This window comes from Carcharodon carcharias, chromosome 12 (assembly GCF_017639515.1).
Source record: "Carcharodon carcharias isolate sCarCar2 chromosome 12, sCarCar2.pri, whole genome shotgun sequence".
Lineage (NCBI taxonomy): Eukaryota > Metazoa > Chordata > Chondrichthyes > Lamniformes > Lamnidae > Carcharodon > Carcharodon carcharias.
Window position 1 is genome coordinate 99,487,510 of NC_054478.1, and position 26,955 is coordinate 99,514,464.

The following is a 26,955-nucleotide window of genomic DNA, read 5'->3' on the forward strand; positions in this document are numbered from 1 at the left end:
ATCTCCGTGGCCAGAAGCAGTCCAGTAGATCAACCACAAGGGCTTTCATTTGCTGAATGTTCAGCTGGTCTGCGATCACCACAAATGCATCCTGCATCTGCACATGGCTCCTACATCCTCAGCAAGACTCCGCTCCCTGACATCTTCCAGAGGCTGCAGGGACGGCTCCTTGGGGCCAAGGGCTACCCACAGAGGATGTGGCTGATGACACCCATGCAGTGGCCTCAGACTGCAGCAGAGAGATGGTATAATGAGGTTCATGCCACAACCTGGACTTTGGAGAAGCAAACAATTGACATATTGAAAATGAGGGTCCAGTGCCTCAACAGATCTGGTGGAGCACTGCAACACAGTCCCTAGAGGGTGTCATGCATCATCAAATCTTGCTGCATGCTCCACAACCTGGCGCTGAAACTGGGGGAGGACCTGATTGAGGAGGAGATGGAAGAGCTGCATGCCTCCTCCGATGAGAAGGATGTCATGGGGGATGACGATAAATGACGGTGATGATGTTCTCGAAGACGAGGATGCTGGCAATGAGGCCATTGCACAGGCCAGATGAGGCAGATGCCCTCGTGAAGCCATAATAGCCACAAGATTTGTGGAGGATGATGACGACAAGATGCAGTGAGGATAGTCCTGACACCCTCACCTTGCATCAGTGAACATTTGACTCCTGTCTGGCTGATGACAGCGCACATATTCTCAGTGCTCAGGCTCATGTCATGGAGATACAACCAGGAAACTAAATGCACCTGATCTTTTGGCAGCCTTCATCACACGTACCCTTCAAGACTACACCATCACCGGACACAATACTGAAGAAATGGGGGACTAGCCCCACATCAAAGGTGCTGAGAGCACACAGAGAGAATGACGGAACTCTGTGACGTCTGCCCACGAGATTCTGGCAGAAATGACATGATAAGGGGGTGGTCTGCAAAGGAGATGAGGCCAGATGGAGATGTGAGGGTTTTTGTGAGAAAGTGAATGATGTCCCTTGAGCTGGCAGTGAGTGAGATGCCAGTCAATGTGTGAGTGGATGAGTTGAGAGGGATGAGATGGTTGACTTACCCTGGCGGCATGGATGTAATCATTCATCCTTTTTCTGCACTAAATCCCTGACCTCTTGTGTACAGCATTAGCACTGACCATCGCTGCCACCGCTTCCCAAGCTTGAGTGGTGAGGCTGATGGGCCTTCTGTGGCCAGAACGGGGGTAGAGGACATTGCGGCTGGCCTCCAACACATCCGAAAGGCATTCCAGGGATGCACTAGTGAATCAGGGGCTGTACTCTTCTTGGCTTTTGGGGCCATGTCTTCACTGAAGCAGCCCTAGGCTGCAAGCACTGAAAACTATGCACGTGGCTGCAGTTTAAATATGGCACCCAGAGTAAGGAAGCAGCAAGGTAACAGTGTGGCGGGCAGATCGGAGGCTGCCAGCCAGTGAGATGGCGTGTTTCCCGTGATTGCATAATTTATGAGGTGGGATGGGGACAATATGGTGCAAAAACCCCTCATTGCAGCTGGCAGGTAAAACGTCGATTTTCCCGCTTGTTACTGCACTTTATGCAATTCTTGGATGATTCTGTCCTCTATCTTTTTTCAAATAAGGAGACCAAAACTGTACACAATACTCCAGATGTGGTCTCACCAAGGCCTGTACAGCTTCATTAAAACTTCCCCACTTTTATATTCCATTCCCCTTGCAATAAACACCAACATTCCATTTGCCTTCCTAATCACTTGCTGAACCTGCATACTAACTTTTTGTGATTCATGTACCAGGGCACCCAGATCCCTCTGTGACACTGAGCTCAGCAATCACTCTCCATTTAAATAGTATACTGCTTTTCTATTCTTCCTGCCAAAGTGGACAAGTTCATATTTTCCCACATTATGTTCATTCTGCCAAATCTTTGCCCACTCACTTAACCTGTCTATATCCCTTTGCAGACACTCTACCTCATCTTGACAACTAACTTTCCTACCTATCTTCGTGTTATCGGCAAATTTAGCTACCATGCACTCAGTCCCTTCAACTAAGTAATTGATATTGATTGTAAATACTTGTAAATACTCTGGTTGGGATACAATATTTCGATCCCCAAGCTAAAAAAACATAAAGGGGGAAAATTTATGAATGTATTATTTGTTATTTTGTTAATTTACTTCTGTTACTCAGTCAATTTGGAGTTTGGGTTTTTATTTTGGGTCAGTATAGTGGTAGATCATTCAGTGGAGCACTAGGTGGGATCTTGGGCTGCAATTTCCTCGGAGTGGCAATCAGCATCCGGTTGCCACTCTGTGCCCACTTATTAAAATTTATTAAGTGGCACACAATATGTAAAATAAACAGCTTAACACATTTTACTGAACAAACAATTTCAGAATCATATAGATCCAATCTTAATTATTTGCATTTACAGAAGTTCATTTTTAGTCTAACCATACTCATTACGCTAATCAATTTTTGGGCAGAACAATTATTTTACGTTCAGAAATGGTGGCGTGATGTATGAAAGAAAAAGCTCTTTTATTGGATATAGTTTTTGAAAAATCCAAACAAGAGAAAGCTGTTGTGTTTGGATTTTTAGTATTAAAACATATTAACAGAAAATTATAAAGCATTTCATGGTTAGTCCACTTTCTGGATCCCCAAAGTTGGATAACTGTCTCACATCAGCAATAATTCATATGATTCTCAGCAGGAATGGGAAGGACTGATTTATCCAAAGAAAACAGAATACAAAGTAATTCAAAGGAGAGTATGAATCAGAGAGCAGCTTATCTGAAACTGCAGTATTAGTTTGTTGGTGCATTAATGTAGTGAGCAATGAACTTGTGCATAACATTTATTTCAGCACAAAAGGTGAAACATTGAATGCATTTATTAATTTTTAATTACATAAGGATATTTTGCTGAATGGGACTATCAATGCAAAGTCTCTGACAGATGTTAGCTAAGAACCTCTCAGACCTCCCATCTAACATCAGATGTTATGCCACTGGGGTTTGGGGTGGTGTTCAGCAATCATGCAAATAATGCTGTCTCCTAATTGAAGATCCTTGCTAAATTGGTGTAACATAAAAAGGAAACTAATTTGTATTACAAGTTCCTTGCCCTATATTGCCCTCTTGAATAGAAAAGAGTTGAGAAAAATGCTAAATTGTATGTATAGTTGAGAAGAATAGTGTACACAGCACTGCAATAATATGAAAGTTGCACTCTCTAATTCTGGAGTTCAGGTACTATTGAGATTTTTACATTCTAAGGGTTAATATGGCAAAGGCACCAATTAGCTCTTAAAAATATTAAAATACTTGCCTTACAGAACTTATTCCATGAAACGTGGCAATCATTGTAACTCAGCTGTTGTCCTAGAAATTAACAACATTTCAAATGAATATATAAAACCACAATTGAATATCATTTTCTGAAAATATTATTAATTCTAAATTGCAGCATTACCCATTTTTGTTGTCGATTGTTTAAATCTCTATTAAACTGCTACTTGCACTAGGTTTAAAATCCATGCTTTGGACTATTAGAAGTAACAGAGTGAAGACTTCCTGTATACTATATGTACTAAATCATTGATGAATTTTTACAAAGGAGTTTAAAATTTTATGGAAATCCACCTGCCAGTATACTACATACCACAATATCAATTCCTTTGTAAAATAGCACATTTATTAATAAACGGTTCATCTTTAGTTGGAATCTTCCGGTCCCACCAGCAGCGGGAGTCATTGTGGGTGGGGGCACTTAATTTGGCAGGAGGTAAAATATCTGTTTCCTGACAGTGGGATAAATTGTTGAAATTTTGTTCTCCCGACTCTCAAGGTGGGTTAAAAGTGGGTTGAGCTTCCTGGCAAATAATGTCGGGAGCCCTATTTAAATACATTAGCATCTCATGCATGCTCATTAACAGTCCAACTCGCCAGAATTAAGTTTGCCCTCCAAATTGAGTGCCCCTCCCAGTGAGAATGTAGAACCTTCAGTTTTACGACTGTGTATAAGTGGTGTGCACCTGGCGAGCTTCACCTCTTCCATGGCTTTGAGGTCAGTAGGTGCTGATATCTCTTTCTTGAAGACCTTGCATAACCTCACTCATATCGAGTGCCAGTATCAAACGCTGTGCCAAGGCTGGACACGAGAGGCAGGCTAAGCAGGGGTGGGTGGGAGTGTCTGGGGAAGGGGGTAGGGAGAGATTGTCTGGGGATTTGAGGAGGGACAGCATATGTCCAGGAAAGGGGAGAGGGAGTGTGTGTCCAGGGAAGGGGAGGGAACAGAGTTCCCGGGAAAATGGGGAGGGACAGAATGTGTCTGGGGAAAGGGGGAAAGGACCAAGTGTGTCTGGGAAAGTGGGAGGAAAGTGTGTCCGGGGAAGGGGGGGGGAGGGGCAGAGAGTTTCTGGGGAAGGGGGGAGGGACAGAATGTGTCTGGGGAAGGGAGGAGGGACAGAGTGTGTCTGGGGAAAGGAGAAGGGACAGAGTGTGTCCGGGGAATGGGGGAGACAAAGTATGTCTGAGAAACAGGTGGGTGGGGGAGGGGGGGTGGGGGGGTGGGACCAGCGACTGTGTCCAGGAAAGTCGGGGTGGAGAGTGTCTAGGGAAGCAGAGAGGGAGAGAGGGAGAGAGCGTCTGGGGAAGGGGGTGGGAGTATGTGTTTGGGGAAGGGGTAGGGGGGATCCCAGTTATCCGGGAAGAGGAGGGAGAGAGAGTGTGCGGGTAGGTGGAGACAGAGTGCGTCTGGGGAAGTCGGGGGGGGGGGGGGGGGGGGGGGTGGCGGTGGGCACTGAGTTACCAGGGAAGGGAAGAGGGAGTGTCTTAGAAGGTAGGGTCAGTGGTGTCAACAGTGGGGTCCTGAGGGGTGAACTCAGAGTACTCGAGATAGAAGGGAACAGTCAATTAGACGGGGGAATGGGATGTGGTGGGGTGGCAGGTCCAGGATGAGAGTCTGGTAGGTGAAGGTCTCATCAAGTGGGTCATAAAGGGGGACCAGGCAGGTGGCGTGGATAATGGGAGAGGGCATGGGGGCAGTAACAGTTGTCAGCTTCGAGGGGAGGGAAGGCATGTGGAGATGGATCATGATAGGGTCCAGGGTGATGGAAGGAGGTTCAAGGGTGACAGAGGGGAGAGGAATGGTGATGTTGGGTGGGTCAAGGGTGATAGGGTGAAGTTGGTGGGTGACAGGGGGAGGGTAATAGGTGGTGGACCAAGTCTGGAAGGTGACACACACCATTTTTCAAATGTGACCCTGACCATGCAGTTAGTCAGCAAATGAGATCCCTTGAAGTTGGAGGAGGGTCCTTTTGGGTGGGTGGATATCCTTCAGCTGGAAGGGGTGGGATGGGAATGCCACGTCTAGCTGGAGGCCAGGCGAATGGCTTAGCACTGGCATGCTGGCCCTGAGATGGAGGGAAACCTGTATAGGGCATGCTCATTAAATTTATCACTTCAATTTGTTCACATATCTACTGAGGCATCGATGCAGGCTGCAGACAACCCTGTCATGGTAATAGCTCTCATCCAGGCAAGGAGGAGGGCCCATCACAAGTTGGCACAGGGCCAGGAGGAGCAAGGACCTGAGCAGCAAGAAGCTGCTAAACCTCAAGAAGATCAAGATGCTGGCAAACAGGGTCCACTGCAACAGCGAGCATTGGCCCGACCACAGGTGTATCGCAGGTGGTGAGCAAAAGGCAATGCTGGCAGCACCTTCATGTATCCTGTCTTGTGGTTGTTCACATCTGCCAGTTTCTCCAGTATGAGCTGTGGCTACGAGGACTCTGGAGGAGTAATGCAGAGCTCCTGGCCTACAATGAGTGAATGTCTGTCCAGGTGCCCTTTAAATATGATACCAGGACCTTCCACCCCATGAGGTAACAATGGAACGGGTGACTTCCTGCCCGGCCCACCATGAGACTCGCCGTGCTTTTCACGGATGCATAATTAATAGACTGAACAGCAGAAAATCTTGCATGTTCAGCCACCTGATGGGAATCATGCCAACTTTCTGGTCTGCCACCTGACTTAGACTCCAGAGTGGACGATTCTGCCTCTTGTCCCAACCGTTCAAGGAAAAGAATTCTCTTCAGTTTCAAATTCATAGAAATGCTTTTTGGTTATCAGCATTGTACAGTTCAATGCAAAACCAGGGAGCTAAAAGAATATAATTGATCCATGGTACTTGGTTACTTTCTTTTCATTTCCTTCTGGATACAAAGGTTTCAAGTGCAAACTCTGCACAATGTGTATGCTTTTTGACACTGTGGGCAGAATTTAATGCTCTCCCTTAGTGAGTTTGGTGCTGGGGGGATTTAATCAAGTGAGAGGGTGATGGTTGGGGACCTTGTCACCTTTCTGCCTCCATCCTGATTAAGTCCATGGTCGGAAGGCTTGTCGACAGACATTTTGCCCTGTTGCCAATTGAGGCCCTTAAGTGCAATTAAGGGACTTACCCACTGTCGCTGGAATTAATGCAGTGGCAGGTGGGGGCTTGCCACGCAGGGATCTTGCCACGTGGGCAGCATGACAAGAGAACCTGTTCGATGTTGCTCGCAGGCTCCAAGGGAGGATCCTGCATTCAAAGTACTCAGTGCCTGATCAAGGGCCCCAGCATCAGGGAGGACCCACTGAGGGCGGTGGGGGGTCCCCTTCCTCACCCCATTCCCACACCCCTCTCCCGCCATCACTCATCTATGAGTGGGTCCAGCAATCCTAGGCCTCCAGGGGGCGCTGTACCGGCAGCAGTCAATGCTTCCCAAGTGGTACTGAACTGTACAATCCTGATAGTGAAAAAACATTTCTATGAATTTGGTACCAAAGAGAATTGTTTTCCTTCAACAATGTTTTCCTCTGATTGACCGGCATTCCTTGGTGGTTGGGACTTCTGCCCCTGGAGCCCTTGATCCTGGGAAAGGCCCACTAGTTTTCGGTTCAGTGTCTGGGTGATACTTAATTCGGTGGACCTTCCCTAAAAGAGGCAATGCAGGACTCTTGCTGGATCTCCAGTTGGCAGGCAAGATCCATGTCGTTTCCATTAATTATCGCCCTGTGCTGTAAGTTGTTTCTAAATCAGGAACAATTTATTGCCAAATAAATTGCTCTTTTTCAGTCATTTAAATTTACCACATCTTTTCAATTTAGCACATATATCACCTAGTAAAATTTATTTTATGTGAAAACTCTCAATGTGACAGATCATTTGAAAGGTTTTTAGGCAAATCATTACTACAATCTCAGTAAAAGTAGTCTTCTTTTCTAAGGCTACTTCTCAATCCTTCTGTTGTTGAGGCTTTACCACAATACAAGTATTAAATTGCTTTAGAATCTCTGCCAAAAAGTATGTACATCTAGTTTTCAGTAAATATCAAGGCAAGTCAGTCATTTCCTCTGTTGCTGTCCCAAGTAGGAGTTTATCATTAGTGCAATGGAAAAATATTTATGGGGCATCATTCAAACGATAGCTTTGGAAGACCTACAAACTCAGCCTTCTCTTTTGGGTAAGTTTTATCATTTTTCAGGCAGCCTACTAAATGGTAGTCAATAATCCTATTGTAGAAAGGGGAGCTAAAATTGAGTAGTTGGTAGACATGGAAGAGGAAGCACAAATTTCATATGTATTTGAAGAGAGAGATGAGCAATGTTAATAACAGTAGACCTTTGTTGTTCCATATTACTTGGTAGACGGCCAAGAATATGTGCCTGAGTGTGTGTGTTGTGGTATGTTGTTGAGAAAATCCTTCAGTGTTTCTTTCCTATATATAATTGAAGCAAAGGAAGATGAATTATTTTAACCAAAATAAGTGCACAAATTTGGAAGATTTTGATGCTAGAATAAAGAACTTAGAAGGTCAAACCAATAAGTTCCAAAATGACTAATTCATTAATCAGTTGTCAAAGGCTATCACCCAAGTCGCATAACTTGTGACGTGATAGCTAAGGAATTTTCTTGTAAGTAGCTATAAGGGAAAGTTTTCAACTTTCCATAAAACTGCCATTACTGATTGGCCATTTGTAATTAAAAAAAAGCCTGAGTTTCAAGTCTATTGATTTTCAGTGAGTAACTAAGTGTACACAAAATGGTTAGTAATGTGCTACCAAACAATCTACCAAATGGAGCACTGCAATCAGTATCCCGCATTTAAATTCAGACATCAGATAATCCTGCTAAATGTCATGCACTTTGCACTCAAAAAACACTTTAAGTAACCTGTCCTGCACAGGTGCTGAAGAAGATGTAAAGAACCAAGGTCTGTGCAAATAAGAATTTAAAATCTCGCCCAGCATTAAAGCATCTGGCAACATAATAATAAGGACTGGGTGATGATGTCTCCTTGGAGAATCTCCCCCTACTCTGATGTATTGATCTCAGTTGCAGTGCTGTGAGCAGAGACCAGGAATCTTGCAGCAGTAGTAGAGAAAATTAATATCAGATATACATCAGCTTGTTGCAAAGGTTAAATGTTTGGGGAAAAAAGAAATGTTATAACATCATAAGAAATAGGAGCAGGTCATTCAGCCAATCGATCCTGCTCTGCCATTTAATAAGATCATGGCTGATCTGATTGCAGCCTTAACTCCACTTTGCACAGAATAATGACCCTCAGAGAAGAAATTCCTCTTCACTTCTGTCTTAAATGGGAGAATCCTTATTTTTAAACTGTGCCCCCTAATTTTAGGTCCCCCACAAGGGAAAACATCCTTTCAACACCTGTCAAACCTCCTCTTAATCTTATACGTTTCAATAAGATCACCTCTCATTCTTCTAAACTCTAGTGAGTATAGGCACAACCTGCTTAACCTTTCCTCATCAGACAACCCCTTCATCCCAGGAATCAGCCTCGTGAACCTTCTCTGAACTGTTTCCAATGCAAATATATCCCTCCTTAAGTAGGAGACCAAAACTGTACATTGTATACTAGGTGCAGTCTTACCCATGCCCCATTCTATTGCAACAAGGCTTCCCTACTTTTGTACTTCATCCCGTTGCAATAAAGGTCAGCATTCTATTTGTCTTCCTAATTACTCGTTGTACTTGCATGCTAACTTTTTATGACTTATTTACAGGGACGCCCAGAGCCTCTGCACCACAGCATTATGCGTTCTCTCTATTTAGATAATATTCTACCTTTCTATTTTTCCTGTCAAAGTATACAGCCTCACATTTTCCCACATTATACTCCATCTGCCAAATTTGTGCCCACTCACTTAGTCTATCTATATCCCTTTGCAAACTCTTTATATCCTCCTGACAACTTTCTTTGCTACCAATCCTTGTATCCTAAGCAAATTTGTCCACAATACAGTCCCTTCATCCGAGTCATTAATGTAGGTCGTAAATGGTTGAGGCCCCAGTACTGAAACCTGTGGAACACCACTCGTCATGGTTTGCCAACCTTAAATTGATCCATTTAACCTGACTCTCTGTTTCCTATTAGTTAGCCAATCAGTTATCCATGCTAATATGTCATGCCCTCATTGGAGGATAAATATTCTCAGAAATTAATTTATAGGATCATTTGTCATTGTTACTCCATATTCCTCATCACCTAATATTCTCTGGCTATTTTAAAATAAGAATTTTAACATGTTTTTGCTTTATTTTTGTAGATGGATAGTTATCTCCTCTCCTGAATCCATCCTTTGGTTCCCCCTGCCTGCTTTCTGAGCATTTCAATTCCAACCTTTTGATGGTTAATCTAATACTCATTTTGAGGTGTAGTACAGTAGCAGTACAGCAGGTGGTGTTTGATCATTGACCTATCAATGAAGCCGAACAACCAAATTTAGCCCTTATAGTTGGACATTTGGATTTTATTGCTGACTGGATTGAAGTTAAAAAAATGTAAAATAAGCAAGGTCAAAATAAAAGGAAATTTTATCAAAAATTCCGGAGTTAACAGCAAAGCAACTTTGAAAGGAACAGAAGATTTAAGTAAAATAATAATAACAAGAAGTCCTATATGGGAATATATTAGTAGATAATTGAAGGCGTTTTCTACAACAAATCTTGGGAAATTTTAACCTGGCCCTGGGCCAGCCTGCCTACTCGAGGAAATATTGGGAAGCCTGGTCTCCAGGGTGCCAGTAGGTAAGTAAAAGGGAGGAGGAAGTAAAAGGGGTCCAGAATGCGTTCCTGGAGGCAGAATGCCCCAACCCTGAAAAAGTTAACAGAAATTCAATTTTGGGATCTTTAACCACGCACTGAGTTGGAGCGCAAATGTTGGAAGATCTACCCAGTTCAGGCCGAAAATAGCAACTGGGGTCCCAAGTGTGTTATGGGATTAAAATTAATGCTTTAAATGGGCCGGGGGAGTGGGGGACATGCTGGCTGACCAGTGATGGGAAAAGATTTCCAGGGTGGCAATGAGGCAAAGGGGTGCGTGCGGGGAGATGAGGGGGAGTCTGACGTTTCAGCGTATTGGTTTCTCTTCACTGATTTTAACCACGGAAATATTCATGTGCATTGGGATGCGTCAGCTAAATCCAGTTAGTCTTTGATTTTTTTTAACCTACCCAGCAGCTTCTCTGCCAACATGTTGAGCTGATCTGAATTCAAACCTCGTCCCACGTAAGAGGAGAACTGCCAACTCAGCACCTCTGAAAGCTGACTCCAAGTGGCAGTGGGTGGGTTGGTGAACAAAGCCAAATTCTGCAAAATCAAAGGTACATAACAAGTTTAACCAGCTCTTGTTTCAAGGTAATGGATAAAGACAGAAGACACTGGAAGTATCAGCCGCTGTAACAGCAAAGAGAAAAAAACGTGCTAACATTTCTTGTCTTACCATCTGTCAGAACTTCAAGAGTTTTTGTTGAAGGGTTACGCCCAAAACTTTAGCCTGTATTTCTTTAAAAAGAAATAGGCGCTAACAGGGTGTTCCCAGCATTTGCAGCTTTTCTTATACAGTTGGTCTATTATCAAATCTAACTAAAGTCTCCTGTAAAAATTTATGCACTATCATTGTGAGAATGTTACTGGTCAGACCCCAGTGTGTTGTATGCAGTTCTAAGCAACTAATCAAAGAACGAATGTTAACACTCCCACGAAAGCAGCATAGAAAATTCCAGCTATCAAGAATTTGGAGGAAACTGGCAAAATTGATATGGGCAAAATATTCACTATTATGAAGGATTTAAGGACAATCCCAAATTGAGAAGCTGAGTAAGAAGAGAAATGATCAACGTACTGTCCAATTTTTTTTTGAAGTGTATGGGTAATTCTCTTGTGTGGCTGCGTATATGCGGTAACTTAGCAGCTGACTTGTGCACAGACTGCATGGGTTTGAGTTGCTGCACAGCAACATCGCTTAGAGGCAACATAGGAAGTTAGCCAAACTTTTTGTCAAGAAGTTTATGGAGTTGTGTAGTAAGTAATTAGGGAAGGCCACAGTTGTGTAGTATAAACATGTTAATGAGTTTACAGAAACACAAATCCAAGAGTAGGTCTTTCAGTCTGTCAAACTTGTTCCACCATTCAATCAGAAGTATAGGGAGGGTATTCCAGAGTTTGGGGCCCAGGCAACTGAAGGTATGGCCACCAATGGTTAAATGGCCAGAATTGGAGGACTGCAGATATCCGTAGGACTGTAGATTACAGAGATAGGGAGGGGCCAGTCCATGGAGGTATTTGGAAACCAAGATGAGAATTTTAAAATTAAAATGCTGCTGAGAGGGAGCCAGTGTAGATCAGCAGGACTCGGGTGATAGGTGAAAGGAACTGGTGCGAGTTAGGAAATAGAGGCAATAGAGTTTCAAATGGCCTCAAGTTTACAAAGGGTATAACTGTGAGAGATGAGCCAGGAATGAGTTGCAATAGTCAAGTCTGGAAGTTACAAAGGCACGGATGAGGGTTTCAGCAGCAGATGAATTGAGGTAGGAGCGAAGTCAGGTGATGTTACGGAGATGGAACTAGGTAGCCTGAGTGATGGTGCAAATATATAGTCAGAAGCTCAACTCAGGGTCAACTATGTCGCGAACAGTCTGGTACAGTCTCAGACAATTGCCTGGGATGGGGATGGAGTCGGTAGCTAGGAAATGGAGTTTGGATTGGAGACTTAAAACAATGACATCAGTCTTCCCAATATGTAATTGGAGGAAATTTCAGCTCATCTTGTATGGGATGTCGGATAAACAAGAGGTGGTGGTGAGGCAGAGATGGGTATCATCAGTGTAGATGTGAAATCCAATGATGCTTTTTCATTTGATGTTGTTGAGGGGCAGTGCATAGATGAGAAATAACGGGGCCAAGGATACATCCTTAGGGGACACCAGAACTAATGGTGAAGGAGCAGGAAGAGAAGCCATTGCAAATGATACAATAGATAATATTCTATAGCTAAGAGTGGAGAGAGCAGTCCCACCCAGCTAGATGACAGTGGAGAAGAGCTGGAGGAGGATGTTCTTTTTTATCTTTGCATGGGGTGTGGGTGCCACTGGCAAGGCCAGCATTTGTTACCCATCCCCAATTGCCCTTGAGAAGGTGATGTTGGGCGGGGTGGGGATGCTACTGGTTTGCAGGCTGCCACTGAGAAAAGGAAGGAAATAGATTTTCCTTGAGGGCACCCTGCCGGTATTGGGTGAGAGTGAGAGTATCAAGAGGCAGCAGGGAAATGTATTAATGCTAGAACAAGGGAATTGAAGCACAGCAGAGGAGGGTATTTGTTAAGGGTTTCCAGGCAATATCTTGGGAGAAATGACGCATGGGCAATAAATGCTGGCCTTGCTAGCAATGTCCATATCCTGAGAATGATTTTTTTTAAAAAACTGTTACTTAAAATACTAAGTGTTCATTTTAAATAATACAGGTTTCTCTATGTCACTGTTGGGGAAACTGTTTTAACTATTCTGCCCTGTTGTTGATTCCCAGCCTTTCCACCTCCCTCTATTTAAGAGCATTCTTAAAACTCTATTACTGAGCTTTTGATCAACCCCACTAGCATCCTGCATCTGCCCTTGCCCCACCCCTAATCTTTCCTGGTTTGGCTTTGACAATTTTTCATTCATCCTTTAAGAAATAAGATTTTCTACATTAAAGTTATTCTGATCAATAATATAACTGCTAACAATTTGAGAGTAGAGTATCAGAGCTGGCTGGAGCTTCTCTGCAGACCAAACTAATACTGGGAAATGCATAACAGATGTGCTACAGTCCGACCACTGGCTGAAGGGTATAATTACAGCATGACAAGTTTATGTTGGCAGTGCCCATTATAAATGGGGCAGATGAACATATAATGGAAAACATCAAAAGGAATTGTGTGAAGATTTTTGCTTTTTAAGATGTTTAAGATAATTGATGTATACCATGTTTTCATTTTCAGACTGAAAAAACCAAGAAGATTGATTAACTTACCTTGAGATCATTCATTAGCATGTTGCACCATATAACAGACGCCCAGCCACTAGGCAGCTGACTCACATTGGAGATGACTACTACAGGCAAAGAACTGGTCTGTTATTTAAAATTAAAGGCAAACACAAGCATTAATTTAACTCCTTGAGGCCTCATGTGTATAATGTTCTATATGAAAGACAAAGCCAAAATTTAATGCTCCTGCCCCAGCACCACCACACACCCCCCGCCCCCGAAGTACTCACTTAACAGCCTCATCCTGCTACCGTTGGTATTTTACCAGCAGCAGGTGGGGGGGGGACTCTCATGCTGGGTGACTAACAAGCAAACCCTGTTGGGTTTGCCTGTGGCCTTGTGGAGGGTGAACTCCTCATTGAAAGGCATTCAGAGAGATCAAGGGACCCAGCCTTGGGAATGGGGTGGGGTGGGGGTTGGGGGGGGGGCGGGTCTGCTGAAGGCCAACTCCTGACCTTACCTCTGAAATTATAATTGTAGGATCAGGTATGGGTTGAGTTTTACTGCAGACATCCCAATGGTACAAATACCTATGGTTAGCAAGACACAAACAGGAAGAATCTTAAGGGAATTTTGAAACTTCACAGGTTATCATTGTGGTCAGGGGAATGGGTGCCCTTGAAACAGTGATGATAGACTTGGATGATGCTTATCAAATATGAGGAATGTTTGGGGGTCTTATAACAGTCAAAAGGGCATTTTGAAACAGTGCATAGGGACTCTATCTATGGGGAGTGACATCACTTTTTCACTATTCGCAGGGATGACCATGCAGGGAGTAACCAGTGCTTGATCACCACAGGTTCTGAACACATGTACAAAGGGACATAAGAAATGTGTGCCTTTCCTTCGCCCTTGTTATAGAGCTGGACATTGGCTAATGCTTCAGAAGTTATGGCTTTTCCCCTGGACATCTGATCAGTACTCCAGGTGTAAACAGAGACTAGAAGGAACCAGCCAGGCTGGCTAAATGGAAAGCTTGTGAGTATCAGGTTGAGTTTCTTGGTTGAGTTAAAGCAAAGAGCAGTGGGGAGGTGCCAGTTTTCTATGTCTGTATGGAAGACAGAAGGCCTGGGTGAAAGAGACCAGTGGTTTTTCTGTGAGTTAAAGTAAAGAAATTGAAGGACAAGGCTGGGAAATGTGTGGAAGATTCAACTTTGTGGAGATCATTCAGACAACTGGATGTGTAAGTCTTTGATCTCATTGTTTAAAGTAAGACTTTAAAGTAAGGGTGCTGGATGAAAGAGGCCAGTTGTCCTGTACTTTAAAAGATAAACACAAACTGGATTGGGAGGATTCAGTTTCTGTGGGGTATTTATAAAATGAGGGTGCAACTGAATTGAAAGAACTCAGTTTCTAAGTTTTATTTTTCATTGGTGGGTCCTGCATGATTTTATTCACCTGTTCATCAGCTAACAGTGTGCTATTCTTATCCCTCTGGTTTTGAAAGAGTACAACAAAATTAGTTCGAGAAATTTGATAACCCTACATGCTTTGCCAGTGTCTTTGTTTATTCTGTTCAAGTTTGAACCCTTGTAACAGTTCAAGTTTGAACCCTTGTAACAGTTCAAGTGTTACATGCAGTGCCAAAATGTTACTGCAGCAAACTAATTACTAAATTTATCCATGAAGTAAGAGAAACATTAAATTAGTGGCAGAAGGTAAACATAGATCTGAATTGACACAAACCAGTTAAGGAGGTTGAACAAAAAGAAAAAATATAGCAAGCATTATAAGTTGTGGAAAGTCTCAGTATTTGAGTCAGTAATTTGAATGACAAAACCAAAGGTTACACAAACAACTGATTAAAATTGAGAAATCTAAGTAATGCTTTGAATAAAAGAACAAAAGCTAAATGCCATGCCATATTTTGGCATTTTTGATCTTTTTTTCTTCTATGGGATTAAGTTTTCTTTACCTATTATGCTTTAAAACAAAGTGAACAAAGTTTCAAAGAAAAATAACTCACAAGCAGCAGACATTGAAGATGTGTCCTTATTGTCTTACTATTTTAAATTAATGCCCCGTTATTGTTAACTTCCTAACTAGAGGAGGCTGTCTTGCTCTTTACACCAAATCAAAACCTTCATAACTTTTAAAACATCTAAGCTTTCTCTCCTGGAAATGACCCTGACCCCAACTTATCTTAGGGCAAGAGGTGAGCATGGAGCCAGCAGTGGCTCATGCTAGCTCATATTTTAACTCCAGGCTTCTTTACAATATTCCTGGACTGACTCCCACCTGAACCTGGTGGGAAAGATGTGAAGGTAATGGTGGGATTTCTTACAGATGCAAGCCACAGCAGGAGACACGCAATAACAGTTTCCACTGGCTGGGGCTTGTGACTGGGGAGAAAGCACCAAGAGGAGGAAGCCCAGAGTTTCCTTAGACATAAGACATAGGAACAGAAATTAGGCCATTTGGCCCATCAAGTTTGCTCCGCCATTCAATCATGGCTGATAAGTTTCTCAACTCCATACTCATGCCTTCAACCCGTAACCTTTGATCCCCGTACCAATCAAGAACCTATCTATCTCGGGGTCCAAAGGTGCATGCCTGCTCCTCATGGCCTCTAGGAGACAAAACAAATTTAAAACATCTTAGACCTCTTTTGCACCTGTTCAGTGTGGCATGAGGCCTCCTCATCATAGCCTGGCCACTAACATCAAGCACTGAATATATAACTGTACATTGACTACATCAAGGAACCATGACTTTTGAATATTCATGAGGCCCTTGTCACGTGTCTCCTGAAACCTGGGAGCTACAGTTATAGATGGTGAGAGTACTGCGCCAGGTGCTGCCTCGACATTAGCTCTTACTCTTGTTAGGTATGGATGGGGACATTTAAAATTGGCCCTCGACTATCTGAAATCTCTCCTCATAACTATAGTTTCCAATCCCTGATATCATTCTGATGACATCATACTGAACACTCCCAGAGGCTTTAAAGTTTTTTTCTAATAATGGAGCACATAACTGCATTTTTAAAATTTATTCATGGGGTATGGGCATCACTGGCTAGGCCAGCATTTATTGCCCATTCCTAATTGCCCTGAAAAGGTGGCGGTGAGCTGCCTTCTTGAACCACTGCAGTCCATGAGGTGTAAGTACACCCATAGTGCTGTTAGGGAGGGAATTCCAGGATTTTGACCCAGTGACAGTGAAAGGACGATGATATACTTTCAAATCAGAATGGTGAGTGGCTTGAAGGGGAACTTCCAGGTGGTGGTATTCCCATGTGTCTGCTGTCATTGTCTTTCTAGATGGTGGTGGTCCTGGTTTGGAAGGTGCTGCCTAAGAAGCCTTGGTGAGTTCCTGCAGTGCGTCTTGTAGGTGGTACACACTGCTGCTACTGTGTGTCGGTGGTGAGGGAGTGAATGTTTGTGGATGGGGGCCAAACAAATGGGCTGTATTGTCCTGGATGGTGCCAAGCTTTTCAAGTGTTGTTGGAGCTGCAGTTGTCCGGCCAAAGAGGTGAGTATTCCATCACACTCCCGACTTGTGCCTTGTAGATGGTGGCAGGCTTTGGGGAGTCAAGAGGTGAGTTACTCACCGCAGGATTCCTAGCCTCTGAGCTGCTCCTATAGCCACAGTATTTATATGGCTAGTCCAGTTCAGTTTCTGGTCAATGTTAACCCCTAGGATGTTGATAGTGGGGGATTCAGTGATGGTAATGTCATTGAATGTCAAGGGGCAATGGTTAGATTCTCTATTATTAGAGGTGGTCATTGCCTGGCATTTGTGTGGTGTAAATGTTACTCACCACTAGTCAGCCCAAGCCTGGATATTTTCCACATCTTGCTGCATTTGGACATGGACTGCTTCAGTGTCTGAGGTGGCGCTCAACATTGTGCAATCATCAGCGAACATCCCTACTTCTGACCTTATGATGGAAGGAAGGTCATTGATGAAGCAGCTGAAGATGGTTGGGCCGAGGACACTATCCTGAGGAACTCCGACAGTGATGCCCTGGAGCTGAGATGATTGACCTCCAACAACCACAAGCATCTTCCTATATGCTAGATATGATTCCAATCAGTGGAGAACTTTCCTGATTCCCATTAACTTCAATTTTGCTAGGGCTCCCTGATGCCACACAAGGTCAAATACTGCCTTGTTGTCAAGGGCAGTCATTCTCGCCACACCTCTGGAGTTCAGCTCTTTTGTCCATATTTGAACCAAGACTGTAATGAGGTCAGGAGCTGAGTGGCCCTGGCGGAACTCAAACTGAGTGTTAGTAAGCAGGTTATTGCTAAGCAAGTGCCACCTGATAACGCTGTTGATGACCCCTTCCATCACTTTACTGATGATGGAGAGTAGGCTGTTGGGACAGTAATTGGACTTGTCCTGCTTTTTGTGTACCGGACATACCTGGGCAATTTTACACATTGCCGGGTAGATGCCAGCATGGCAGCTGTACTGAAACAGCTTGGCTAGGGGCTTGACAAGTTCTGGAGCACAAGTCTTCGGTATTATTGCAGGGATACTATCAGGACTAATAGCCTTTTCCATATCCAATGCCTCCAGCAGTTTCTTGATTTGAAGACTGGCATCTGTGATCTTGGGACCTCGGGAGGAGGTTGAGATGTATCATCCACTCGGCACTTCTGGCTGAAAATTGTTGTGAATGCTTCAGCCTTATCTTTTGCACTGATGAGCTGGGCTCCCCCATCATTGAGGATTTGGATATATATGTGGAGCCTCCTACTCCAGTCAGTTGTTTAATTGACCACCACCATTCACAACTGGATGTGGCAGGACTGCAGAGCTTAGATCTGATCCATTGGTTGAGAAATCATTTAGCTCTGTCTATCACTTGCTGCTTATGCTGTTTGGCATGCAAGTAGTCTTGTGTTGTTGTTTCACCAGATTGACACCTCATTTTTAGGTATGCTAGGCGCTGCTCCTGGCATGCCTTCCTACACTCTTCACTGGACCAAAGTTGATCCCCCGGTTTGGTGGTAATGGCAGAGTGGGGAATATGCTGGGCCATGAGGTTACAGATTATGGTTGAGTACAATTCTGCTGCTGCTGATGGCCTATAGAGCCTTATGGTTTCCCAGTTTTGAGGTGCTATATCTGTTTGAAATTTATCCCATTTAGCACGGTGGTAGTGCCACACAACACGATGGAGGGTATCCTCAATGTGAAGACGGGACTTTGTCTCCACAAGGACTGTGCCATGGTCACTCCTACCGATACTGACAATACTATCATGGATAAATGCATCTGTGGCAGGCAGGTGGTGAGGATGAGGTCAAGAATCTTTTTAGCTCTTGGTTCCCTCACCACCTGCCGTAGACCCGGTCTAGCAGTTATGACCTTTAGGACTCAGCCAGCTCGGTCAGTAGTGGGGCTTCCGAGCCAATCTTGGTGATAGACATTGATGTCCCCCACCCAGAGTTCATTCTTCACCCTTGCCAGCCTCAGTGCTTCTTCAAGTGGTGTTCAACCTGGAGGAGTACCGATTCATCAGTGGGATGGGTGCGGGGACAGTACGTGGTAATCAGCAAGAGGTTTCCTTGTCCATGTTTGACCTGATGCCATGAGACCTCATGGGGTCCGGCGCCAATGTTGAGGATTCCTGGGGCAACTCCCTCCCAACTTAATACCACTGTGCCTCCACCTCTGCTGGGTCTGTCCTGTCCCACCAGCAGGGATGGTGATGGTTGAATATGACTATGTCAGGCTGTTGCTTGACCAGTCTGTGAGACAGCTCTCCCAATTTTGGCATTAGCACCCAGAGCACTTTGCAGGGTTGACATGGCTGAGTTTGGTATTGTCATTTTCAGTGTCTAGGGTGATCCATCCAGTTCCATTCCTTTTACAACTTGATACAACTGAGTGGCTTGCTTAACCATTTCAGAGCGCAGTTAAAAGTCAACCGCATTGCTGTCTGGAGTCACATGTAGGCCAGACCAGGTAAGAACAATACCGCTACACCACTGCCGCCCCAACTATGATCTAACCAGTTTTTCACATAAATTGGTTATTATATTCTTTAGTTATAAATTCCAGAATACCATTGATCTTTTTATGGTTTTATCAGTTCCATGATAATAAAGAGACATACTTTTTAGAAAATTAAGTACTATTTGGAGAAAAATGAGATACTGTACAGAAAGAGAGAGCGAAAGTGAGAATTGCTATACAGAGAAACATGGTGACAATGTGTCAAGGAAGCGATAGGAAAAGTGACATATAACTCAGAGGGAGACACAATTGGTACTATAGATGGAAAGATAAGAAAGAAGCTGATTAAAGATTCTCAACTGATAAGAGCTATTAGTGTTGTATGATAATTTGAAATATTGTCCTCATCACACAATCAGAACTTTGTGCTAAAGATATAAGTTCCCATCCTTTTCGATGAGTAATTCCTGTTGAACAGATATGTTGATGAGCAAAAGTTATCCATTAAACACATTAATCCCTCACACTTTGGGTTTTCATTTTATGATTAGGATTTTACATTAGTAAATTAAGTTATGTTATTGACAGAGTCTCCTGATAAGTGCTTGAATCAACTCGCCTCTAAATCTATGACCAAATCTTGATGACAAAACTGCGTCTCAAAATTGATTGAGTGGAGCTCCTCTGTGACAATCAAGGGACCCTGTGGAATAGAGAATAATAATAACAAGCAAAATGGAGTGCTCAGTAAAAAGAGTCAAGTATTAGTTTAAAAAGCACTTCGATTATTCAAATTTAGTACAAGGTTCAAGGTTATTTAATAAGTAATCAATTGGGGTATATTGGAAAGGTTGCTTGAGAGCCTAAATTATCTTAGAAATAAGCACCAGAGCCAGTTTTCATCGAAGTTTGTGGACTAGAATTTTTATAAAATTTTATTAGGAATGAATTTGGATCAAACTGATCTGGCATTTAGAAAAGAAATGCTGACACCATTATACAGTGTCAATTAAATGCAATAATTATGCATACAAAACTAATTGTAGGAGTTTACAGCAGAGAACATGGCAGTTCAGTTATCATGTCTGTGCCAGCTTTTCAGTAGAATAATCCAAAATTAATCTCACTGCCCCCTTCCTCCTCAAACCTCTGAGTATTCCTCTGCTTCAAATAGATAAATACTTCTCCTTAAGAAGGTACCATGTTCTTTGCCACCACTAGTCTCTGTGACAAAGCATTCCATGCTCCAGCAACTCTGCACAATTAGATTTACCATAACCTTTCTCCTCAATCTCAGTTACGATATTACATTTATGATTCCTTGTTACTCGCTTTCCAATCAGAAGAAATAGTCATTCCTTGTTCACCATATCAAAACTATTCATAATTTAAAAAAAACTCAATTGAACCTTGTTTTGGCCTCCTCTGCTCCAGTGGAAGCAAGTCCCAGCCTCTTCACAATTATAGATTCCCATCCCAGCCACCCTAAGGCATTTACATGTTCTATAATATTTTCAACGTATTTTAGAAAAAAAAAGCCTATTAACATCATGCATTCCAAAGCTTTAAGTATTTGCACCATGTCATGATACTGTTTTAGAAACAGCAGGAAATATTGCTCTGGCTATTTGATTGCAAGTTATTTAATTAATAGAGGATTGGAAAATTTTACCTCATTCCCTTTAGTTCCTGCAGAAGATTTCTGTTCTTTCAGTTGCTGTCAAAACATGTAAATATTAAATTAGTATTTTTTCTAATTTTCTCTTGAAGGCCCTGATTCTTCCATGGGTATTGGCAGACACCAATACTGTACTGTACTTGCAGAAATAGTACCTTATCTCAAAACACTTCACACAGTGAATTATTTCTGAATTGCAAAGATTATTATGCAGCCTGTGTTAGCAAAGTCCTACAATCATAGAATGAGTATTTGGATTCCTTGATTTAAAGGAGGAACATTGGCCAGCAGGCAAGGGGAAGTCCCTGCTCCTCTTTGAATAATTATCACAATACTTATAACTTCTACCTGATTCAGCCAAGTATACAATGCCAAACAACAGCATCAGCCTTGATTATGCCTTTGACTGAGGTTCAAACCAATAACTTTTTGTCCCAGAGGCTTGATTGCTACCAAATAAGCAAGTTATACTAAGGTAGCACCCTGCCCATTTTTCAACCATCGGATGAGACAATGAGTGCCAAACTGGCTATTTTATCTTTGGAAGAAATCATAGCTAAGTCAAACCCTGTTCCAATCCAATCATTTCCATTGGGGTCACTGAATAGCAATTAGGGGTAGGATCTCTTAAAGACCTTTCTCCTTTCTTGCCCAGACATCCTGCCCAACTCAGTACAAAACAGGAATGAAATTAGGACCTTCTTTGTAGTTTAATGCTGTACCAGATTATTATTCATTGGGCAATCAGGGAAACCTAATTAATATTTTCAGTCAGGTAGATTCGTTATAATGTTGGCATCAACTGTTCATTTTGAAATGGATAAATGAAGAATTTTTACCAGGTGTCTGAATTCCACAGAAAGACTTCCATTGACCGACTCTTCCATGTTCATTACTTTGCTGTTCGTGCCCAATATATTAAATTTGCGATACCTGTGAATGGAGAACATGCCATTACAATGTCTGCAACAACCTTCAGTTTTTCAAAAAAGTTGAGTAATGTTTCATTTTCTTTTCCCTACCCTCTTGCTGTTGAGCTTTCCCTGAAAACAAAAGGAAAGGAAATGAGAAAAGACAAAACAAAAACTTACTACAGACTTAAAATACTATTTATTAGGTTGAAAATAAAATGTAATTTTAACTTACTTGTCAATTGTAGCTTTCACCTTTAGCTGATAATTCAGCTCAGGTAATTTTACCAAAAATCTATAAAACAAAAGAAACTTTTATAAATGGCAATTTTCATTTTTATATTAGTATTTACATCAACATTAAGATATCTCCTGCTGCGATGCTCCCAGAGCTGAAGCTGTTCTCCATGCTTTATGGGCAGCTCCCTCTCTGTCTGTCCAGACAGGGATTATAGAGTCTAACTCCACCTCTTACTGCCCTACTTTATGTCAAAAACAAAATATGCCTCAAAACGTACATTCAACTACTACATCACAACTGAAGTGTTAGTAATGTTGCAAAGGAACAATTTGTTCTTATTTTTAAAAAAACTCATCCTTATGCAGGAATAAGAAAGACAACTTATTGAGCCAACTTTACTCAGCCATATGGCAGGCTCTTGCTACAACTCTGGTGGAAGTTTGTCAGACTGGGCCAGAATACAAAGTTGGTATTCCAAAGTGGGTGTAGACAGGGACAGGGGTAGGATTCCTTATACTTGGAGTTGTTGCTTTCCCAACCTCAACTGAATCAACAGAAAAGGTTATAGGTCAGCAGGTCTAGTGAGTTTAGGAATGCCAGCTGACAGAAGAGTATAAGTGAGCACCTCCATGGGGCTGAAGGAGTGGTTTCCAGACCTGGGATCCAAACAAAAATATTTCATATCTAGCCCCCCATGGGTGGCAGCCAGACAGTTTCTGGCAGAGTGGGGCTGACAGGTGCATGTCTTTACGCAGAGTGACACAGGAACTCACTAGAAAATCCAGGTGAGGTGCCCACACACTAACACCCTGCATTCTTATGGGGCAGTGCAGGAGGGTAGTGGTGAGCTCAATGTCAGTGTTACTGACAGAACCACAGCCCAAGAATGTTCAAACCTCATATGTTAACTAAAAGAAAAACTTTACCACAGCATTCTTTTATCAACCACAAAAAGCATACTCACCTTATTTTCACAGTGAACTGCACTCCTGTTTTTAGGACCATTGGTCTCTGTGGATGGGTTGGCATACAAGGCTGTCTCTCTACCACAAAAGAACTGAATACATTGGGTAAAAAATAAAGTTTATCACAATTTACAAGGACCATTCACACTCTTGTTACAAGAAATTAAAGATCTAATAATGACTTGATTGTGTATTAATGTTGAAAATTAGATTGTGTAAAACGATCATTAAATTAACATCTCAAGTTTACTCCCCACAACTTATTGTGAATATTTACCACCCGGAATGGTACTGAACCATTTAGATCAGGCTTGGCCAGTGGTCAGTGCTAAGTTAGTTGATGTCAATTGAGACGGCATTAAGGATGTTAAGTGAACTTAATGTCATTGGGTTAGTGATTGGAGAAAAAAAATTCAGCCATGCTCCCGCTCCTGGACATTATCCAGGCACTATTGCTGAAGAACATATTTATCTGGGCATTTGGTAGAAACAGGATCCGACCCAATCATGATGCCCTGCAGTGTTAAATAACCTGCTGACACTCACTGACAAGGTTCATACACGAAGAACTGACATTTCGATGAGGTGGGAGTTCTGTTGGTACGGATGAAACTATGCCACAGCAGAGGTCACTGCCTTCAGAGGAGATACAGAAAATTAGATTTTTTAATTAACACATATACCTAGCAATTTAAGTAGCTAAATCACTGTAGATTTGAGTGTAGTGATGAGGTGTTTCACTAATCATAGGTATGTTATTTTTCAAAAACTTCCAGCCGAACTATATTTCCTTATATATAATGACCTATATGATTTTTATTTCCCCAGTCTGACATTTTCTCCTGTCCCAGATTTAAAACTTTGCATCCTGACCCTGAGGAAATAGTGTATAGGTGCAGACATGTGCATGGTCAGTGCTGCTCTTTGGTTTAACTTACTGGGTAGAGTATTTGAGACGAGTGGGAAGGAACACTAGGGAAAGTTTCCTCTGTCTGCATTCTTCTGAGCAGAGGAAAAAATGGCAGGGACAAATTTAGGCAGGATCCACTGTGCTCTCCAAGGTATTGATAGGGCTTCCCTAAGAAGCTTTATTAGGACTGCACTTGTGTCAGTGCAGATTCAGCACTGTTATTTTTATAAGGCAGGAGGGAGCTGGCCCCCTTCTTCATCATCTACTGATTCCACTCATTGGGCGTCCCAGTGCAGAAGCACCCATTAAAAGTTGACCTGAGTGTCTGTGGGATCCAGGACCAGACCCAAAATCATACAGACAAGTTATTTAATTTTATCTCTCCCCATCCCAAGATGAGCACTCAGGGCCTTCTGGGTGCTGACTTCCAGAAGACCCCTAACCTCAGAGGCCCAGAGCCCCACTTCTGACAGTTCAAATTTCCTGCCAGATTGAGAGATGCAAAGGCTCAGCCAGGAAGTCTCTCCTACATGTGGAGTCCTCCTGCACATGCAACTGCAACAAAACATGGCAGCTGTCTTCTGGACTAGAATTTCTAGGTTACAATATTTAAATAAGCTACCTTTTTGTTTTAATCAATGTTTGTACCTTTTGATGAAACTGAAAATCAAAATGTTCACTCTCTCCTCCAAATGAGGTCTCTGCAGAGGCATTGGGTCTCCATCATAAGTCACCTTCTGCAGCAATTCTTCTAGCTTTTTCAGCTGTCTTCTGACCTGAAATAAGCTCTCTGCGAACAATGTAAACCTAGTTCAAAAGAAATTTCATCACTTGATGTACACCATATTAATCATGAATAGCACTGAAAACTGAAAATAATTCTGATACTCAGCACTCTACCAGTTCTGCAGCTGATCAAGGCAGGTGTTGTGTGGACCTCCAATGCAGGCAATTTGCTGTCGTCGCTTCCATTCTGTTAGCTCTTCAAACAATTGTCTATTCATTAGAAAATCCATTTGGTTTAACAATTCTGCGATTTTATGGAGGACCTCCTAGGTCACACAGAAATTCAAGAGTGAATAGATTCCTAACCTGTATCTCATAACCATATCCTTCAATGCAAAGCACTGACCAACACATTTCCCAGAATTATGCAGCTTTAATAAAAACCTACCGAAACATTTCAGCCATGGAACTGTGACTTGTGAATGAACTGGATTTTGATGTCAGCGGAAGTGGCAATGATTAGCAATGACCTTGAAGACAACTGCTCACTCTGATAGGAACATAGGAGCAGGAGTAAGCCATTCAGCCCCTCGAGCTTGCTCTGCCAAATCATGGATGATCTTCTACCTCAAAGCCAGCTTCCTGCACTATCCCCGTATCCCTTGATGTCATTAGTATCTAGAAATCCATCAATCTCTTCTTTGAACATACTGAATGACTGAAACTCCACAGCCCTCTGCACAGAGAATTCCAAAGATTCACCACCTACCGACTGAAGAAATTCCTCCTCATCATGGCCTTAAATGGCCCATCTCTTATTCTGAGGCTGTTGCCCCTGGTTCTCGACCTCCCAGCCAGGGGGAACATCCTTCCTGCATCTACACCATCCAGCCCTGTAAGAATTTTGTACACTTCAATGAGGCCACCTCTCATTCTTCTAAACTCTAGAGAATACAGGCCCAGTCTCCTCAACCTCTCCTCATAGGACAATCCTGTCATCTCAGGGATTAGTCTGGTGAACCTTCGTTGCACTCGCTCTCTGGCCAATAAATCCTTCCTTGGTAAGGAGACCAAAACTGCATACCATACTCCAAGTCCAGTCTCATCAAGGCTCTATACAACTGCAGCAAGACTTCCTTACTTCTGTACTCAAATCCCTTGCAATAAAGACTAACATACCATTTGCTTTTCTAATTTGTTGTTGCACCTGCATCTTGACTTTCAGTGACTTATGAACAAGAACACCCAAGTCCCTTTAGACATCAACGCTTCCCAATCTCTCACCATTTAAGAAATATTCTGCATTTCTGTTTTTCCTATCAAAGTGGGTAACCTCACATCTCTCATTATATCCCATCTGCCATGTTCTTGCCTGTTCTTCACTTAGTCTGCATAACTCTTCTTGAAGGCTCTCTGTATTCTCTCACAACTCACGTTGCCACCAAGTTTTGTGTCATCAGCAAACTTGGAAATATTACATTGGGTCCCCATTTCCAAATCATGATGCAGATTGTGAATAGCTGGCACCCAAGCACTGATTCTTGCAGTACTCCACTAGTCACACCCTGTCAACCTGAGAATGATCCCTAAGATAAAAGCAAAAAACTGCGGATGCTGGAAATCCAAAACAAAAAGAGTCATACGGACTCGAAACGTTAACTGTGTTCCTCTCTGCAGATGTTGTCAGACCTGCTGAGTTTTTCCAGGTATTTTTGTTTTTGTGTTGAGAATGATCCCTACTCTGTTTTCTGCCTGTTAAACAATTCTCAATCCATGCCAATGTATTACGCTCAATCGCACGAGTTTTAATTTTGCTTACTAACCTCTTGTGTGGGACCTTATCGAAAAACTTCTAAAAATCCAAATGCACCATATCCACTGTTTCTCTCTAATCTATCCTGCTAGTAACATCCTCAAAAAACTTCAGCAGGTTTGTCAAACATGATTTCCTTTTCATAAATCCATGATGACTCTGCCCAATTCGATCATTATTTTCTAAGTGCTAGTCATCTCTCTAGTTTGGATTTCGCCTTCCCTAACATTAATTTGATTCTGCTGTTAAATGATTCCATGGGGTTTAATTTTTTGTACCTTGACAGTGGGTTGGAGAAGTTTCAGAAGTCAGTGGATCGCTAATTCCCACACCTGCCTTTGAAAGATGTCCAGTATGGGAATCATCCAGTTAACGGCCACTCGGCGGGAAGCCAGCCAACAGCTTTGGAAGATGGTGGGCA

The 26,955-nt window shown here is 42.6% G+C and overlaps 1 protein-coding gene across 1 annotated transcript in view; it reads right to left on the reverse strand.

The window, feature by feature from the left end:
• The window catches only part of stat4 (signal transducer and activator of transcription 4), a 141,758-nt gene that overhangs the window by 16,735 nt on the left and 98,068 nt on the right, over positions 1-26,955 (reverse strand). Inside the window, exons 8-18 of the mRNA XM_041200881.1 lie at positions 24,896-25,047; positions 24,644-24,802; positions 23,085-23,177; positions 22,115-22,174; positions 21,991-22,011; positions 21,808-21,901; positions 20,963-21,007; positions 19,910-19,993; positions 13,360-13,458; positions 10,524-10,659; positions 3,328-3,380 (exon numbers count right to left, since the gene is read on the reverse strand). Of these exons, the coding sequence (XP_041056815.1) occupies positions 3,328-3,380; positions 10,524-10,659; positions 13,360-13,458; positions 19,910-19,993; positions 20,963-21,007; positions 21,808-21,901; positions 21,991-22,011; positions 22,115-22,174; positions 23,085-23,177; positions 24,644-24,802; positions 24,896-25,047 (996 nt within the window). The remainder of the gene's footprint in view (positions 1-3,327; positions 3,381-10,523; positions 10,660-13,359; positions 13,459-19,909; positions 19,994-20,962; positions 21,008-21,807; positions 21,902-21,990; positions 22,012-22,114; positions 22,175-23,084; positions 23,178-24,643; positions 24,803-24,895; positions 25,048-26,955) is intronic.